This window comes from Lissotriton vulgaris, chromosome 6 (assembly GCF_964263255.1).
Source record: "Lissotriton vulgaris chromosome 6, aLisVul1.2, whole genome shotgun sequence".
NCBI classification, from domain to species: domain Eukaryota; kingdom Metazoa; phylum Chordata; class Amphibia; order Caudata; family Salamandridae; genus Lissotriton; species Lissotriton vulgaris.
In genome coordinates this window covers 582,909,079-582,929,792 of record NC_141694.1, presented here as the reverse complement: position 1 = coordinate 582,929,792, position 20,714 = coordinate 582,909,079, and the positions used below count along the sequence as shown (strand labels likewise).

Here is a 20,714-nt window from a genome sequence, read left to right as displayed (position 1 = left end):
CGCCGCAACAATCCTTCCAACGCGGTGGCGGCCGTGGGAACCGCCGTGGTGGCGGTCGGGGACAACGGCGGGGTCAGACCACTCCTTCCCCCGCAGCATCTACCCCAAAATCCTCCTAGTCCGTGCTTTCGGCCCCATGTGACGCCAGTGGGTGGCAGGGTTCGCCATCACCACGCTCACTTGCGCACGATCACTTCGGACAGGTGGGTGCTGCAAATTGTCCGAAGGGGCTACTCCCTCCCCTTCGAGACCTCTCCTCCAGCCATGCCACCGCAGAACCACCGTGTGTCGGGGGACCACTTGACACTTCTGCAGGAGGAAGTTACGGCCCTCTTGGCCAAGGGGGCCATCGAGCGCGTTCCTGGGCCAGAAGTAGGGCGTGGTTGTTATTCCCACTACTTTCTGGTGCCCAAGAAGGACAAGGGGGGCCTACGTCCTATCTTGGATCTAAGGAACGTCAACGGCTTCCTCCGGAAGGAGAAGTTCAAGATGTTGACGTTAGCTCAGGTCTTGGCTGCTCTAGACCCGCAAGACTGGATGGTAGCGTTGGACTTGCAGGACGCCTATTTTCACATCCCCGTCCTGCCGGCCCACCGGCGTTACCTGCGGTTCACGGTAGGCCAGGAGCACTTTCAGTTTATCGTGCTCCCCTTCGGCCTTACCAGCGCCCCACGGGTGTTCACAAAGGTGATGGCGGTGGTCGCAGCCCATCTGCGCAGGTTAGGGGTTTCAGTCTTCCCCTACCTAGACGACTGGTTGTTGAAGGCGGGCTCGCCCCAGACAGTCGTCCACCACCTTCAGATGACGGCAGACCTCTTGCACGACCTGGGGTTCTCCATCAACGTGCCGAAATCACACCTGTGTCCCTCTCAAAAGCTCCTTTTCATCGGAGCGGTTCTGGACTCGGCGCAGTTTCGGGTCTATCCTCCGGAACGGCGGGTTCGGGATATTCAGGCTTTGATTCCCATCTTTCAGCCGCTATCCCGAGTCTCGGTCAGGTTGACGCTGCGGCTGCTGGGACTGATGGCTTCCTGCATCCTTCTGGTGCATCACGCCAGGTGGCGGATGCGGGCTCTGCAGTGGGACCTGAAGTTTCAGTGGGCCCAGCATCAGGGCAACTTGTCCGACCACGTCTTGATCTCGGAGGGCACTGCGAGACAACTGCAGTGGTGGCTTACGGACCGCGATTGGGTCAGGGGCAAGTCCCTCTCCCTTCCCCAACCGGAGCACGTTGTCGTGACGGACGCGTCCCTCCAGGGCTGGGGTGGCCACTTGGGAGAGGCAGAGATCAGAGGCATCTGGTCTCCGGCGGAGTCCCGGCTCCATATCAATCTGTTGGAGCTGCGGGCGATTCGTCTGGCACTGAAGGCATTCCTCCCCTTTGTCAACGGGAGTGTAGTGCAGGTGTTCACCGACAACACCACCGCCATGTGATACTGCAACAAACAGGGCGGAGTGGGGTCGTGGACCCTTTGCCAGGAGGCTCTGCGCCTCTGGCAATGGCTGGAACGTCAGGGCGTGACTCTGACGGTTCAACACCTGGCAGGTTCTCTGAACGCCAGGGCGACGAACTCAGCCGTCGGTGCTCGATGGATCACGAATGGCGTCTGAACTCGGTCGTGGCGCAAGGCCTCTTTCTGCAATGGGGAGAGCCTTGGTTAGATCTATTCGCCACAGAAGAGAACGCGCAATGTCATCAGTTCTGCGCGTTGGAGTTTCCAAGACGGCACTCGCACGGCGACGCCTTTCGGCGCGAGTGGAGTTGCGGTCTGTTATACGCCTTTCCGCCTATACCACTTCTGCCCAGAGTGCTGAAGTCGATCAGGCGCGACCGGGCCCAAGTTATCCTTGTGGCTCCGGACTGGGCTCGAAGGTACTGGTATCCCGAGCTACTCAGCATGTCAGTCGGTCCCCCGATCCGCCTGCCCCTTCAGGAGGACCTTCTGTCGCAGCAGCAGGGGACGGTCCTCCACCCGAACCTGTCCAGTCTCCACCTCCATGCTTGGAGATTGAGCGGCGGCAGTTGAGGCCATTTGACTTGCCTCCTGAAGTCTGTGATGTTATTCTGGCAGCCAGGCGTCCCTCCACTAAGTCGGTATACGCCTGTCGGTGGAACAGATTTGTGGCATGGTGCACAGCAAAGGCTGTGGACCCTCTTTCTGCCCCTCTTTCGGAGGTTCTTCTGTTTCTTCTTTCTCTTGCCCAGCAGGGCTCTGCTCTGGGCACTATCAAGGGCTACCTTTCTGCCCTTTCAGCCTTTTTGAGGCTTCCTGATCAACCTTCTTTCTTCAAATCCCCGATTGTAACTCGATTCTTGAAAGGCATCACTCACATGTTTCCACCTGTTCCGTTTGTGATGCCTCAGTGGGATTTGAACCTGGTTCTAACTTTCCTGATGTGTGCTCCCTTTGAGCCCCTTCATTCTTGCCCTCTCCGTCTCCTGACTTTAAAGACGGCTTTCCTGGTTGCCATCACCTCTGCCAGGAGGGTGAGCGAGCTCCAGGCTCTTTCTGTCCAACCTCCTTTCCTGTCCATTCATCCTGACAAGGTGGTTCTGAGGACTAGACCTTCTTTCCTGCCCAAGGTTGTTTCGGCCTTTCACATCGGGCAGTCCATCACCCTCCCTTCCTTCTTCCCGCCTCCGCATCCTTCAAAGGATGAAGAGCAGCTCCATCGTCTGGACCCAAAACGTGCGCTTTCATTTTACATGGATCGCACACGCCAGTTCCGGGTGGATGACCAACTGTTTGTTGGCTACGTGGGTGCGAAGAAGGGACGGGCGGTTTGTAAACGAACCATCTCGCGATGGGTCGTCCTCTGCATCAAAGCGTGCTACTCTTTGGCTCGGAAGGAGCCTCCTGTTGGGCTGAGGGCCCATTCCACTCGGGCCACGGCGGCTACTACTGCCCTGGGCCGGGGAGTCCCCTTGCAGGACATTTGCCAGGCGGCTACGTGGGCCTCGCTGCACACCTTTGCGAGGCACTACTGCCTGGACAGTCAAGTCCGGAGGGATGGCTTCTTTGGCCGTTCTGTCCTCCAGGACTTTCTGGTGTAGTTTTGTATTGGTTCGCAGACCCACCACCGGGGTTGGTATTGCTGGGGTATGTATTCTAAGGTAAGGAATCTAACACTAACGTGTTTCTTTCAGATGAACAAGTTACTTACCTTCGGTAACGATATATCTGTAAGAAACATTAGTTAGTGTTAGATTCCTTACCGAACCCACCCATCCTCCCCGTTCTGCGAACTGATACCTAGGGTTAAGGTCATCCCTTTCAGGGCCCTAGTTTTTACATGGCACCAGTGTTGGTTCTCTCATGGCTCTGCGTCTCCTGGCGCGGAAAAGCTGTGTGCATAGAACTGACGTCAGCGCGCGGAGGCGGCGTCTATTTACTCCAGCGACGTCATCACGGCGCACGACGCCGACGACGGACGCGGAGCCGCAGGGGACGCCTGCAGACGACGCCTACCGACGCGCAGGGGTACTGCTACGCAAAAGTTTCCGGATCCAGACTGACGCCTGGGGATATTCTAAGGTAAGGAATCCAACACTAACTAATGTTTCTTACAGATATATCGTTACCGAAGGTAAGTAACTTGTTCATCAACACATATATCTATAATGGCATAAACAATCAGAGCATATTTCTGTAACTCGCCTCTGCAGTCCATGACAGTCCATGACACAGCAGAAGCCACTTCCTTAGATTCCTAGATAGCACACCGAGTTCTGTCGACATCTCAAACCCCCAGCAACCTGGGAAAGCCCCTCTTGCTTTGTTTTAATTAGTAATAGAACTCCTGCGAGCACTGTAAGAACGACCAGTTCTTGGTGACATCTTTATTGACGTCTTATGTCCAAAAACTTAAGTCAAACTCGGCACCTTTCAGGTATAAATATACCAACGGTGCCTTAAGCAAGCACACAGTGGTGGTGAATACTGGAGCAGAACAGCTGTCCCCTTGCAGAGAGCCCAGCAGATGCGAGAAGCCCACGGACGCTGCCCCTCCTCCTTGACGCGCTGAGAAAGACGCTGTCTTTTCTCTTGCCGAGAAAATCCAGCTCTGGCGTTTCCAGCCTACCCTTGCGGGTGACTGGGATATCGGGTCCTGAGAGGAGATACCAGACCTCCTGCATTCTATTTCAGAGGTACGGTGCTGACTAAACCCTTAGAGAGAATTCTTGAAACAAACTCTTAGCAAAACCAACTCAACTTAAACTATTACTTACTCCCTCCCATGTATTAGACTTAGGTCAGGTACACCGGGGTAGGCGTAGTCTCCCTCCCATGTATTAGACTTAGGTCAGGTACACCGGGGTAGGCGTAGTTAGAAGCACCAGTTGAGGTCGTTAGCTAATGTATATATGAATGTATATATTTTATTCATTTTAACTATCTTATGGCTAAGAAACCATATCAATGCTTTTACAGTATTATTTTGTAATACTCCTTTTACTGTACGCACTTTTCATAATAACAAGTCTTGCAATTGTGACAATTCATTTCTCTTGCATGAGAAGGAAGACTGCTCAATAAATAATATCTTTTATTGAAAACGCCCGTCTCTCTATTCTCTGCACTCAGGTGAAAGTAAATCTGCACAACTAACTGAGTGAAATAGCGGTCTATTGTTTCACACGACTCTAGAGATTGACTCTTATTCTGAGGAGCAAAGTTGTCATGTTTATGCGGTTGTCGGAAGCTGAATCCCTTCTTGTCTGAGCCAGGGAAGCTGATTACTTCCTATTCAGTCAAGAAAGTTTCCAGTGACCTCTGAGCTAGCTGGCGCAAACCTAAATTAAGTCTAACATAGTCAGTAGAGACCTAGAAGACCGCAGTCATACGTCTACACTGCTGTTTATGTTATTCCAATGCGCAGAGCCTATAGGGAAAATAGGAAACACACTACATGGCGCCCAACGTTTGGTAAGGCGATAAAACTAACGCAAGACGTTAGAGTAACTCAGTCGTGCTTTTTCACACAGACCCTTTCTCCCGTAAATACTCCAATAGACGTCTGGAGTGGGTGAAAGGTTAAAATCCGCCGGAACTTAGTAGGAAGAGATTCCTATGTAGAGTTTCTGGTTTAGTCAACGTTGAAGGATACAGTGTTCCAAAATATTGTGCACCTAATCTTTGTTTCCTTGGAAACCTGCTCTGCAAACCTTCATTAATACAATGTCAGAAAATGGCAATAACAACGGAACCAATGAAGTCGCAGTAGATGCGAATCATCGGGGTTTCGATGGTACAGGGATTAATGAACCGGGTGCGATTATCATCCCGGCAAACATAAGAAAATCTATAACTTCAAAACTTGTAGAAAACAAACTGACATCACGAGGTGGTACAGTCATTTTTGTGATAGAGGCACACGAATATCGGCAGACAGAGGTATTCTATTCTTGGATAAACTTTCCAGCGGCAAACGCTACAACACACGAGTTCCACTATTACAAAATAGAGGAACCACCGGATGAATACGCTCCTTTTGAGGAGATTGAAATCCCATTAAAATACCAAGAGCACCTGCTCTGGTTTAAAGGCGCCCTAAAACATAATGATCACATTACCAGGCTCGGTCCACTAGGTAGACCAGGAGCAACGTGGCCGGTTCTAGCCAGCTACACACCACATCCAGACATTGATAAAATGTCAAAAGAAGAACTTTTAGCACAGCTAAAATTACTAATTTAAATACATAGACAGTTAGTCCAATATGTAATGCGGACTGCAACAGTCCAAACAGCTGTTAATGTTCCTCAGCTGACCCCTCATCAGGGGAACACAAATAAAATTACACCACAGAACATACAATCATGTCTTGGAAAAACTGCACAGCTCTTCACCTGCCAGTCTCATCTGTGCTTGATGCAGTTTGTCTCATGTATTGAAACATAACATTCCACCATGGACAAGATGCGATGACCTCACAAACACAGTAAAACATATCAATTTCATTAAAGATACAGTACACAACTTAACATGGCTTAGAATATAACAGTATCATTGATAAATATTCACTCTTGTGAACTAAAATAAACAAAGTCCTTTGCCCTTATGCCCCTATACATAGCACATCACAATGCTCTAAATTAATACAAACCAACATATATTAGGGGCACTAGTTGCTTAAGCAAGGTATGCGCAAATTTGAATTTCATTTTTAAATCCTAACATATTACTTCACCTTTAACAAATGTATCTCTCCATATCTCTTCCATATTTTCTCCTCTCGCTTTTACTTCCCGCTCGTTCTCTCTTAAACACATACATGCACACAACTGTCACTTTCTTATTTGTCTCTTTATACTATGCCTCTCTCGTCTCCCTTGTGGCTTTCTCTCCTGTCACTCTCTTTCTATCAAACACACACAGGCAGACCGGTGTCTCTTTCTCACTTCTCTCTTTTAAATGTATCTCTCTTTTCTTGGTTCTAACTTCTCCCATTCTTTCTCTCTCTCTCTCTCTCTCTCTCACACACACACACACACACACACACACACAGCTCTTTCTTTCTCAATTAGTTCTTTTAAATCTGTCTCTGTCTCTTGTCTCCGTCTTAGCTTCCTCTCGTTCTGTCACTCTTTCTCTCACATGCACACAGCTATCATTCTCATTTATCTCTTTAACATCTGTTTCTCTCATCTCAATTATAACTCCCTCTCGTTCTTACTCTTTCTCACACACATACACACACCTAAGAGAATAACGTTCCGTCTCCTCACCCACGCACACAAAGCCCTCTACAACCTAGGACCCGAATGCCTCAACACGCGACTGTCCTTCTACACCCCCCCCCCGCCAATTACGGTCATCCAATCAATCCCTTGCGCTGCAATTCCTCGCATCCGTAGATCCACCATGGGGGGAAGATCCTTCTCCTACTTAGCGGCCAAGACCTGGAATTCTCTCCCCACCCACCTCCGCCTTACACAGAACCACCTCTCCTTCAGAAAGCAACTTAAAACACTTGGTTATTCGATAAGTAAAGCACCCTCTCCCCCCCCCCCCCCCCCCCCCCCCCCACCTCAAGCGCCTTGAGACCCTCTGGGTGATTAGTACGCTATACAAATTTCTGAACTAGCAACCTGTTCAAAGCAGGGAAGAGCGTGGATAGAGAGGTGATAAATGGGTCAAACTCAACTTTGATAATAGTATTCACTACAAGTATTGTGTAACTTTGTTTAAAGGATAGAGAGGAGGTAAACTGAGGTGCATAGCTGGCGAATGAGAGGTGCCTCTGGTCATGCTGACAGAGTGAAAAGGTGATTGCAAGATGTGATTGATCAGTAGATGGATGGTATTATTTTGTAGGAAGTTGGGGAGACCATGGGGTCGTACAGTATAGATCTCAAGGCCATGAGAGCATACGGAAAGACGCAGGAGAACAAGTTAGTTATTTGGTTTTCTGAAGTAGTTTGGATAGATCATTGTCCTGGGAGTAGCAGTTGTTTAAGTGAGTTTTTGAAGGATGTGTAGTCATTTAGTGACCTGATTACAATGGTAGGTTTTTCCAGAGTTTTTCTCCAGGCACTTACAGGGATTTTCCCCTCAATCTTTTTAGACTGCATTTTGGGATGGTTAGTTTGTACTCCGAGTTGGAGCATAGCTCTGTTAATGTCTGATGAAATTTAATGAGGTCTGATCAGTGTTCAGGAGATTTTGTGTTGATTGTTTTTCACATAGGAGAGAAGACCCTGTGCTGGATATGGTGTGCACTAGTTTGTTAAGATAGCTGTGCACCTAGATTTGATTTGATTTGATTTGATTTTGTGATTTATAGAGCGCACGAATGCCCGAGGGCGTCTTGACGCTAAAAGGAGAGGAGACGTGGTCCTTTTTTTTCAGTCCGTAATGGTCCTTCTAGCTTATATGATTATGCTACTTGGTTGTCCTGGTGCACATTACAGTTTTGCTGTGTTTTCCACCTCATTTCAACGCACACGAGGATGCGCCTGAAGTGCTCTCACATAATTCAAGTATGCTCTCCAGACTGGCGACCCTGGCTATAGCTTGAAAGACACCACCATATTGTGTAGCACTGCACATATTGTCCTAAATGAAAGCACTTGCTTTAGGTTGAACATAGAGAAGCACAAACGTATGCATCCTAGATAAGGGGGGGACTGGACAAAACCTTGTAGGGGACAGCTACTTTGCAGTCTCCCCACTGGATGCAAAAATGATCTGTATCTCTGATCTATAATCGACTGCCACTCACATCAGAGCCAGGTGAGATGGGGCAGTACAGATCCTTTCTTTTGTTTTAGATTTAGATTTTGCTCTGGGGCCCTTCGTTTTGATAGAGCAATGTTCTGTGGAAGATGCTTCTTGTTTAAAGGCAGTACGCCCCCCTGTGGGTTCATGGATAGTTGAATCCGCTCAGGGGAAGTTACAAGCTTCGTCAGACAAAATAATCAAGGTGTCAAAGCTTTTCCTAGACATACATACGTCTTTTGTTGCATCATGTATGAACTCTTTCTCTTTGATTGATAAGCAGCTAAGATAAGGAATATAACAAATGAGAGCCATGTGTAATGGGTAAGTTTAAAGAGCTGAACCTAGCAAGATTCTGTACATGAGGTTGTAGGCGTTGTACTGAGAAGAGACGACTTTGCCAATGAATGGATTTCTTAAAGAACACACTGAACCATCTAACTTCTGATTACCGTATTTCTCTGATAACCATTAGACCAGAATGAATTGGTCCTATGAGTCCAAATAAGAATAACGTGTGGATGGCACAGCTAAAGTGGTTTGCAGACATGTATCCTGAGCTCGGCATTTAAAAGCCAGTTGTGTGCGGAGCTCATAAACTACTTTTTTTCTTCGAAGATATAGTGCAATCCGAGATTTTTAAAACATGTGTTTGACTCAAACTCTCGCTCCCAATTCTGCTAGCTTGATTGATGCTTTAAAAGCTCCCGTTCCAGAGTACAGAACAGTGGAAATAGTGTGATGTTTCCCACTGCACTTACCTGGAATATTGGGTTATATCATGTAGAATGTATGCAAAATATTTCAGATAACATCATGGGACCAGTCCTTGTGGCATAAGATAGACTTTCTCGTTGAGATTGGAAAGGACATGTATGTTTCCCGTTTGCATTTTTGTAGCCTTATGCAGATAGTTCCATAACTTTATTTACATGCAATACAAAGAGAAAACGCCTTTTGTGGGCAATTGATGTTACTTGGAAAATAACTTGTTTCCCCAAAAGTATTTGTGTGGCCAAATTTTTTTTACCGGATAAAAATACCAGAAGGATTTGATCTTGGAGCATGGTTCTCGCGAGGGCTGGTTGTTTTTCTAGAGTTTTTCTTCATCACAACTTTCTTGTGCATACACGGAACACATGAGGAACTCATTTGCAGGCGTTGTCTACACAAAGGTCTGCAAGAATTGTACATATTCATGTTGGAAAAATGAATATTGACTGTTTACCGTTCTTAATGGTTTTCACTGAGATTGCAACAACATGGACAGTGTTAGGCTGCTGAGGTACTACTTTCCCAAAACTACCAACTCTAGTCTACTTATTGGCTTGGTTTTGCCTGTTACTAATTTATGCATCTGTCTCTCTTTCAGCTCTCTTACGTTCTGCTAGATATTGTGATTCAGGAGCTATTCCCAGAACTTAATAAGGTATGTAGTGTGAACACAATCTAGTCTTTGCCCCTTGGCTTGGGTAGAATGTACACTAACAGCTTCCCAGGCAGTGGTTGGTGGAATATTTATATCTGCCTGATTACTGGAGCAGCAGCATGTTTCTTCTGAAAGTCATGCCAGAATAAGGTAATATATTTCTTTATCAGTGTGACTTCCGCTTAGAACTAAGAAGGACAATGGAAGTGGTGCACTCCTGTTCAGCATTGTTGCGTACACAGCTGCACACAGTTGACTTGTGAGCATAATAAGATGGGTATATGTCCTACCATGATATTTTATAAGTGAGGACGTGTCTTTGTTGTTCGATAAGTTTGTGTGTGGATTGCTGAGTGGGTAAATGTGAGAATTAGCCACCATCTGGATGAAGGCACATGTATGGATTCAAGGCCTAATGCATGGTTCATTAATGTCTGAGTGCCTGCATGGATGAATGGTTGAATAAGTGTGTCTGGGAAGGATGGATCTCTGAGTGTATGTATGTGTGGATAGTTGCATGAATGAATGTTACGGGTTACACCAATCTACCAGGGGGAAGGTCCATACAGCAGCAGAGATAATGTGAAACTTTGCTGTTAGTCTCGGATTACTGGAGGTGAAAGCTTGCCCCCGAGCAGCGGAGACCAGGAGAAGAAGCGGATTGGAGAGGTTCAGGCCCTGATATTAGTTATTTGGGTTTTAGCTTCATAGCTAACACCCAAATAACTAATGGCAGGGCCTGAATGTGCACCAGTGTCTGCCAACTTTAATATAATTGTGTTTCACAGCCTTTCAACATCGAACACTGATATGTGGATGCAATATGTCTATCTTGTTTTGTCTAATTGTTGCCACATGATTGTATGTACACACTTTAAAGACCACGACCCCAGAAAATTCCACAAATTCGATCAAACTGCATTCATGGAAAACCTGAAGCTTCAGTATAAATGAATGAAAATAGTGCAAAATATTATTGAAATATGAGTTTTCAAAAACAGCAAATGAAGCTTTGTGTGTAGTTAGTACTACTAAAATATGATTCAGAATCTTTTAAAAACGTAACCTTTGTTCCTTAACTAAGTATCTACTAGATTGTGCCCAAAATGAGCTGTAAAAAAAGGTTTTAAATTGCTTTGGGCCTGGTCACCTTTGGAGAGATTTGTAGGACTAATCTTGTCTGAGCCGATTGCATCGTGTTGGTGCTGCAGCGAGATCTAAAAGGGAAAAAAAGCATTGTGTCAACTAAACAAAAGGAAATGGCAGGAAAGAAAACATTGTTGCTTTACAAAACCTTTAAACACATAAATGAAGCTAGTGTCAAGCTTCGCAGTGTATGTTTTCAATTTTTCCTGAGGCACAATTTGCGCGAGACTTCACCTGGCATGCCTACTTCACTCCATAGTATTCAGTCAGTGAATCGTCGCTTCCAGACCTGTGGGTGCAGACACGGGCCAACCGAGACACTGCCACCGGGCCCCCTCCCCCCCCCCCCCCCCCCCCCCCACTGTAGGACCCAACACTAATCTCACCACACGCCATACGACCCCAAGTTCGACATCCTTGTTCCTTTATGTTCTTATCTCCATTTACCCGACAGAATGCAATAACAGGGACAGCATGATCACACAATGTTTCAGCCTTGAATTTATTTGTGAACAAATATAATGTACTTTGTGTTTCGCTCCGCGATCTATGTACACATTTCTTCATCTATTCCACCTTAATGCACCAATACTCTGTATGACTTATGCTTGTTTTTCCCTATGCACTGAATAAAAGATATATTAAAAAAAAAAAAAAGTATTCAGTCAGTGAAAATCCCATCATAGAATGTTATGAGTGCTGAGCCAGAGCAGTGACAGGCGACAGGGCTCAGACAACAGCTCCACATGACCAAGAGTTGAATTAGCAGTAAGAGCACTTTAGTTGCTAGGCAAAGCCCCTTCACTCTCTACCGAGCCAAGAATCAATAACTGACTCCCCCAGTGCATACCCTCCACTGATCCAAGAGACTTTAGGGACACATATTCCAAAGTAGGCCCTGTCAGTATGCCAACATGCCTTCTATCAATGAGCAAATGGTAGATTTACCGACAGCCGCTGCTAGCATTTCAGAAGTCCACTTCTCACTTCTAGCATTAGACCACCAGCTTCTGAACAGTGACCGAAAGTGCTGTGAACCCTCTACCCACCTCATTGGTTCCTCCTAACCAAACAGCCGCACTCAGCCCACCTAGCCGAATCCTGTAGACCCCACTATCCACCAGCACCAGGGTCCTGCCCTCAGCCAAGACTTTGAGTCAGCAGCAGCATCCATAAATCGTGAAGCAGAGCCATTTTCCGCAGGGCAAAGATCTCAGTAATGTTCACCAGACAGGAGTAAAGGTCAGGAGTGAGATGACTCATAACAGCCTACAGACAGGCAGAAGTAAGGTATGTCCAATGTAGCAAATGAGTTCCACCCAGTTAGTCTTGCTGGATTTTCCGCATTTGACTACCCGGTTTTTGGACTATTACTGTGAGTGAGTCTCGCTACTTGAGTCTCACTAACTGTAAATTCACAGCAAATGGACTGAGAGTGCTAACCACAAGCATCCACCTTTTAACATAAGGCCACTGCCGTTCAGCGAGGGTAAGAGGCAGCGGGCTGGTAACACATTAACATGTAAGCACACACGTTAGCGGGGTGCACATGGTGTGAGACTACTGTCTTGCGCAGCCCAGTATCTGCACACAGGTATCCTGTTACAGAAGTGACTCTTCAAGGATTGGTATTGACCTGGTGTAGGCCCAGTAATATGAGTGGGCATTCATTGTGTTCATCTGTAGTGCTTATTGAACTTCAGCGGTGCTTACATTGTAATACACATTTGTACTACTTAGGCCTGCAGGGTCCACAAGGTATCAGTCTAGGTGTAAACATGCACCTGAGTGTGGATTTACAGCCGTAACATCATATATACACTCCTTATGACACTTAAACAATTGGCTTATTTGCCTGGCTTAGCTGATCATCAGATTCGAAGCCTTTGTCCCCCCCCTAGTGGGCCTAGCTAATTACTCTGCTCTCCAACAGGAGGATGAAAGGCCTCATTCCACAGTAGGGTCAATTACAAGTGCTTGACCCGTTTCCTGGGAATCGAAGGGGTGGGGAGGAAATCTGCTTCGGTTGATTATTCACAATGATCCTGGATTGGAACAGCGCCTGCCCACAGAAATAAAGGAGTATGGCCAGACCTCATGAGCTAAAACGGGAAGTTTTTGCCTTTGAATTTTTGGTGGAAAGGAATCAGACAACTGTGTCAGCTAGGTGCAGACATGTGGCTCTTAGGGGAGCTCTTTCAGGACAACTTGATGTCACCATATTGGAATGTCCCAGAATGCTGTGCAAGAGGGTTGGAACAGGGTGGAGTGATGGTGAGGCACCCTAGAATTTGGTCAAGGGTGCCTTGATTTTAGAAGTTTTCATCTCCAAATAAAAACCCCTGCACAAGGGAGAGACAGACAAGAGGATATTGGACCTGGAAGCAACAAAGATGAAAGAATGTCCTGGACTTTGTGACTGACTACAGATGACCCCCAGGACTAAGATGGGCCTCTCTAGGGCCAGTGGTGTTGGCCTCTATTATGTCTCCTAAGGAGGAAACGTTGGGGTAATGGACCTGCTGGGGGATAATAGTGTTCTCCTGAAGCTACTATGGACCGACCCCTGACTCTGCTTCTGACACATAGGTGCCAAGCAAGAAGGCCAGGAGGCCAAGGGCCTGGAGAGTGTGCAGAGGGTCCTCTGCTAGGTGGGTGTGGAAAATGACCCCAAACCAGAAGAAAGCCTCAGAAACGAAGGCAAAGGACAGGTCTGGCACACTGAACCAGAGAATACAGCTCTCTGCAAGAAGCACTCTTTAACGGTCTGAAGAAAATACTCCTGGTGGCTATGGCTGGCCACCAGGAGCAAAAAGAGCCCATGAAATGGGCCCTATGGGTACCTGAGAAATCTGCATTTAAAGTTCAGACAGAGAAGTAAACAAATCTCAAAGATATTGCCCCAGGAGGCTAAATCCCTAGGGTTTGCACAATAACTTTGATTTGTGTTCAGGGTTGAGGGTGTGTGCTCTGAACAGAGTTTTTCGCCTGGGACCTCAATCTCCACGGAAGGTGGTGCATCAATAAATGGTCCCAGAGATCCATCCCCAGCACCAAAGTGATTCCAGGGCTAGGTGCATAGCCTGCCCCCTTGTGCCTGTGTCAGGAATGGGATAGGGGTGGGGCACACCAGCCTCCCTTCCTGGGCTTTACTTGGGTGGTTCAAGAAGAGAAACTGCTGCCACAGTGCAGAAGCAAAACAGGAGTTGTGTTGGCTCCAGCGTGCTGCACAGGAGGTAAGTGCACTTGCAGACAGTCGGCTGGAGGTGCAGATGCCTTGGAGCACTTCCCCATAGCCACCAATGACCACAAAGGCTCTGGGTGCCCTGGGTAATACCAGGGCACCACACATGGGGAAAAAAAGGGGAAAAGGCTGCAGCACAAGATCACCATGAGACTGAAGGAAAGCAGCAGAGCGGCTAATGATATATTCAATGTCCATGTAAATGGAGTGCTCAATAATTCCCTGTGTCGGTGTTAACATTTGCATAATTTTTATGTGGTGTCCCTAGGAAGAGCAGGGACACCACCAGCATTTTTGAAGCTTGTTGGGGAGGTGGGTGCAGGAAGCGTAGCAGCTTCATAGGAATGTTTCTTAAAAAAAATAGTGAAATCAGAAAATTCCCTTTGCGAAATTACTGAGAAGTTGAGCCCAAATGTTAATAATGGACACTACTACTAATCAATCATGAACAGAACATTTTTATATATAAAATATTTGAAATGTATTTATATGCTAAAAACAAAGCCAGTAACACATTTAAAAACAAATTATCATTCCATAAACATCTTATACAATATCATCACAGTCACAGTCCATCTAAAATTCCTCTACAATTCGCAAGTTCTCATGTTACACCTATTATTGCAAGCACAAAGTGTCAACTAAATTAAAACAATAACATGAAAAAGTTTTATAATTAAAAAAGGGGGGAGAGACAAACATAGACAGTACAATTTGTCATGAAAGTTTGCACATCAAGACCATTATTCAAAACTCAATCCTAGACTCGTTTGATTTGTGTTGTTCACAGGATGAGCTTGATTACTCGATTATGCAGTTTTTGGGCGTCAACGCGTTTCGATGGCTTTTTTTCAATAATATGCCATCTTTCTCAAGACTGAAAAATGAGTCTCTCCTATTATACAGCACTGGGTGGTTGCCTCATACATGAGAATCCTGTTGGTAGACATATTTGAGTTAGTATCTTTCACAGAGACCACAAATTCACATTCAGGTTACATCTATTTTCCATTGGGGCTCTACAGGATTGCACTTTTTCTCTTAATTAGTATACAGGACCAAAGGTTCTTCAACTATTGCCAATTGTCTACCATCACATGTCTAGACTTTGTTTTTGCAAACATATGCTCAACACATCATCTAAGTCATATTGTTTTGCCACATTTCTTCAACCTATTACTATTCTTAGTATATATTCGCCAGAGCATGCATGGTTTAGGCACATCTCATATTAACAATTCTTTTCATCCATCTATGTCCAATGCTAATATGTGGGCTTCAAGACTCGCATTCAAGGTCACATTTTGAAAAATCCTCACAACCTCTTTACTGGATGGTTGATTAAGAAATATCCTGCTTATATTCTGGCATCGTCTCATATGATTGCCAGGATTGAGATGTTGACTTATATACTCTCAAATATTATGATGATTTACCTTATTTCATGTCCTTTTCGCACTGCTCTGGATTTATTGATATTTGCATCCTAGTTTGGAATAGGTCTGCAAAATAAGTTTAAAAGTTACGATTTTTGATCAATCTATTTTCAGTTGATTTCTACATTTGTTATGTTGTTTAATTACCTGAGGGTCTTGTTTTTCACTCTATAGCACCCTCGCGACTTCCTTCGAAATTCGCACAGTAAAATATCTATAGGAAGATGTGCAATTAGCTCTGTTTTATTGTGTTTAAAATGTAGCCTACATTAGACCTTTTTACATCAAATGGTCCTACTATTTCGTATTAAAACTATATCTACTTAAAACGATAACTCTTCCGTTCTGTCTGTTGTTTAACCGGACAATGGGGCACACCATCTACACCTCGAAGGTCGTTAGGCCTCCACCTTTACTGCACTTGACTCTTTTCCTAAGTGGGGAAAGAATCGCTAAGTAATTGCTATCGGGGAAGACTGTTCTCCACCTCTACACATGCCGTTCTGTGTACCTACCTAGTATTGCGGCACGCTGCTCCTCGCTGGGGTGGATATTATTTGCCGCTTGTAGTCTTAGAACTGCCTAAAAGTGAAAGACATTTTAGGGGCTGTGTTATCTTAATGTCCCTGGACCATAGATTCCCCCTATCATCTAGTTTCAAACAAACGCGGATTAGGTCTCCTTACCATGCGATATCCAATCCTCAGTTTCTCCACAACCATAACACGCCTGCCTGCCACAGTCGTCTCCTCCCGGAAGTACTGCTATCTTAGTTCCTTCTCTGAAACATTTTTAAACCGTTTGTACTCGCCGCTTATTGGACATCCTCTAATGAATTCAGCTGTTTGTCATTCCTTTAACGTAATCTAGCCCATTCGAGCTGGAACGCTGCGCTCTGTGTTTCTTCCGCGTTCCAAGCCTCGATTTCGCTTCATATAGCACAGCCGATTCCAAGCCTCCCTCTGAGTCTACCGAAGCGTATTTCACGCCTCGTTTCCAGTTTTGTTGTTACCCATAGTTACGGTAACATGTTTCCATAAGCCGGCAGTTTTATTTCACTTATATTGAATTACATTTTTGGATGTACATTCTGCCGCATTTGAACAGCACAAATAGATGCCGATACACCATGTTTAATTATTTCCAGGCTTTTACCAAAACGTATTCATTTTGATCGAAGACACATTATCTTGTCATTACAAATGCAGTTTTTACATCAACATCTCTCTTAACTTTCAGAGTCAATTTGGTGTTTAATTAAGATTGCCTGTTTATGGGATAAGGGTTCCAGGATGGTAACATAAGATGTCTTTTGAATATATTTTTTTCTTTTTTGTTTTCTATCAGTTTTTGAGATTCACAGAGACTAGTTTATAAAGCTCGCTCTTTTTCAGTGGCTGGCTACTAGATTCATCCATTCCTCTCTCGAGTTCAGGCCCTTTTCTATAGTGTCCAGATAACACATGAACCACTGTTCACTTATTTTTCTTATTGCTTCCAGGTTCCCACCTCTCCTGTTTACACTTATTTTTTCCAAAATGAACCAAGTAAAATCATTAGTCATGATTACATTTTTGGAAATGGTGCGTGAGGGGCGCGTTTTCTTTTTTATTTTTGACTGATGATCTATGCTCTAGTAGCTTGATTGGGAGCTCCCTCCCCGTCTCCCCTACGTAGCCTAGACCACAGGGGCAGACGAGCAAGTAGACTACATTTTTACTCCTACAGTTATTTAAACTCTTAGAAACCAATGTTTTCCCATTGAAAGTCAGTTTCTTTGTTATAATGCAGTTCGAGCAGATGGAACATAAACAACACTTATGGTTCCCTATTGCCCTTTTGTTTTCAGTCATGGTTGCTTGGCCACTACTGGCAGGATTTTTGTATGTGCTCACTAAAGCATTTTTAATTGTTTTATTCCGCCGGAATGAAAAAAGCGGTTTAGGTAATGGTGTGATTAAACCATTATTGATAATCTTCCAGTTACGGTTGACTATATTTTTGATTTTATTGCTTAAACCAGAGTATTGGCATACAAAACAATCCTATCCTGAACTCTGTTTTCTTTTTTTTCATATCCAATAGATGGTCTCTGTCGTAGAATCTTGCCCGTTTCAGAGATTGTTTTACTAGTTTCTTCGGATACCCTCTCTCGCATAACTTTTTTTCCATGATCTCTGCATGATGATAAAAGTCAGTCAGACTGGTACAGTTACGCCGTAACCTCAAAAATTCTCCGAAGGGGATGTTATCTTTTTGAGATCGCGGATGATTGCTCTGATATTGCAGGAGGGTATTTTTGTCCGTTGGTTTAGTGAAGAGTTCAACCTCAAATAGCCCATTTGATTCTTTGATCTTGATATCTAAAAAATCTACACTATTAGCACTGTAGTGTGCCGTGAACTTTAAGTTCCTGTCGCCCAAATTTAGCCACTCTAGAAAGAATATTAAATCCTCACTGGCACCGTTCCAGATCAATATGATATTGTCAATGAAACGGTGCCAGTGAGAGACCTTCTCAAAAAATGGTGCCATCTTGTTGTAGATATGTTTTTGCTCAAAATGACCAACATAGAAGCAGGCCAGACTGGGGGCACATGTGGCCCCCATGCTGGTCCCCTTAACCTGTTTAAATAACTCATCCTTGAACAGGAAAATATTGTTTTTTAATACTAGCTCCACACACCCAATGATAAAATCTTTGTGTCCACCCTTAAAATCCTCACCCTCCAAAATAGAAGATAAAACCTCAATAGTGTCATCCTGGGGGATATTTGTGTAAAGAGCGTCGATATCCAAGGTGAACAGAAACTGGGTCACCTTGTCGAAGCTCTGCCCCTCAAATATCGAGATGGTATGGGCCGTGTCCTTGAGATACGACCTCTGTTTCTGGACAATTGGACGCAGGAAAAAATCTGCATATTTACTTAAAGGCTCTAATAGTGAGCCCAGGCTGCTAACAATGGGTCGCATGGGTGGATTCTCGGTTTCCTTATGGATTTTAGGCAATCCATATATTGCCGGAATGATTGGGTTGTTGTTAAACATGAACTTGTATTCGTCCACACACATCAGACCATTGTCGCTACCATAATTTAAGAATGTCGAGACATCCCTTTTTAACCCATCTAACATTCTAAATGAAGCTGGAATGTAGTGATCTTTCACATTTAAAAGTGCCCTCATCCTTTTTTTGTGGTCTTCAGTGTTGAGAACTACTACCCCGCCGCCCTTGTCGGCGGGTTTTATTGTTATGCGGTCACAATCTTGTAGATTTTTGAAGGCTAATCTATGGCATTTAGATAAATTATTTGACTGTCCCTGCATACTGCCAAGACTATTTTTTATTTCGATTTCTACTATCCTTTCGTATAGCTCGACATTCTTCTCTACATGTCTCAAATTTGGAGTAAATACTGATTTGGGTTTAAAACCTGTGACATTTGGACCTGGTTCGTATTCCTTGTCGACTAAAAAACCTGTTCAATCTAATCTTTCTGAAAAAGCTTTTCATATCCTTTTCCAGTTCGAATTTATTGGGTGGGGCAGTTGGAGCCAAGCTAAATCCAAATCTCAACACCTCCTGTTCATCTCCTGACAGAACCCTGTCTGAGAGGTTAATAATGGGGAATTCATTTACCTCCAATATCGGGCATTCCTGGTTTTCAGGTAATTTGGTGTTGTCTGATTTGGAGGTGCATGGTTCCTCATAGGTTCCTCTCGGGGATAGTTCCGGTAGCCTTTTTGGCCCCTGTAGGGGCGATTCCCTAAAAAAGATTGGGGTTCATGCTGGTAATTGGATGCCGATCTCCCTGTGTGTTCATTTGTATGATCTTCGTCCTCACTAGACCCAGATGTTTCTGAAAATGTTATTCTTTTATTTCCTCCTCTGGAGTAAATTTGTCTAGGGTACTGGGGCTTCTCCCATCTCTGATCGTTCCTGGTGGTATAATAATCTTTATTTAAGAACGGGTAAACTGTTTCTGCACTGGATTTTTCTATATCTTTCCTGAGTTTTATTGATTTCTTATTTGTTAAGTATTCTCGATAACCTTCAGTTTCTTGTGCTAATTCTTCCAATTTCTTTTTAACATCCTCAACTACTGTATTTTGTTTTAGTGCGTCCTCTAAATCGTCTATTTGTTTACGTTCAAAAATCATTACCTCTTGAGCCGTCTCTATTATGGGGATCAACCAATCTCGGCTACACCGATTAGCAATGTGTGTCCAAATCTCAAGAAACTTGTCATTATCAGTAAAGAGTCCCGGTTCATTTCTGATCCGTAACCCCAAAGGTATAACCCCGGCTCTTATATATCCTGTCAGGAACTCTGCGTGAAGTTCAGTTCTTATTAACTTCTTCCTTAAATTAAGGATTTTGATTAATTCTTCATGGCCACTTTTACTACTCACTATAGTGCCTCTTGTTTGGGGATTTTGGTTCAACATTCTATTAAGCTGATCCTCTGTATATCCAAATGTCTTAAATGTGTCCATTTTGGCTTATTCTTGAACACCAAGATAGGGTGATTAATTCGTATTAGGCACCCTAGAATATGTTTTATTTCTGGGGCCCTATTTATCAACCTCTCCGGTTCAACAGAACCGTACTTTGAATGTAAAAATTTTTTGAGAGAGACCCCTTGACACACCAGGGGAATAGGGTACTTGTAAACAGTGAAATCAGAAAATTCCCTTGGCGAAATTACTGAGAAGTTGAGCCCAAATGTTAGTAATGGACACTACTACTAATCAATCATGAACAGAGCATTTTTATATATAAAATATTTGAAATGTATTTGTATGTTAAAAACAAAGCCAGTAACACATTTAAAAACATATTATCATTCCATAAACATCTTATACAATATCATCACAGTCACAGTTCAAAAAAATAGCCCAATGTCTTACGGGGGGTGTTTGGAGGACCCAACGCCTCATTGACCATTTCAGCAACTACTTGCACCTCGAAAATACACAGTCCGGATTCAGGTCCGACAGTACAGAAACAGTGCTCATTGCAGCCACAGAAGACATCAGCATTTTCCTTGACATGGCAGCTCTCATTCTCCTGGACCACTATGCAGAATTTGACACAGCCTCACACTCCATTCTCATCAGGTACTTGCATGAAATTGGCATCCAAGCACTCGCTGTCCGCTGGGTCTGCTCCTTCCTAATCAATATATAACACTAATGGTCAGCCTTGCGCCTTACTGCTCGAAAGCCCCTGCAAA

General features: G+C 44.6%; 1 protein-coding gene across 12 annotated transcripts in view; it reads left to right on the top strand.

Moving 5' to 3' along the window:
* SNX14 (sorting nexin 14) overlaps positions 1 to 20,714 on the top strand; it is a 1,106,650-nt gene that overhangs the window by 1,074,612 nt on the left and 11,324 nt on the right. For all 12 annotated transcript variants that reach the window (XM_086926583.1, XM_086926582.1, XM_086926579.1 and 9 more), the window contains one exon: positions 9,595 to 9,651. In XM_086926583.1, the coding sequence (XP_086782709.1) occupies positions 9,595 to 9,651 (57 nt within the window). The remainder of the gene's footprint in view (positions 1 to 9,594; positions 9,652 to 20,714) is intronic.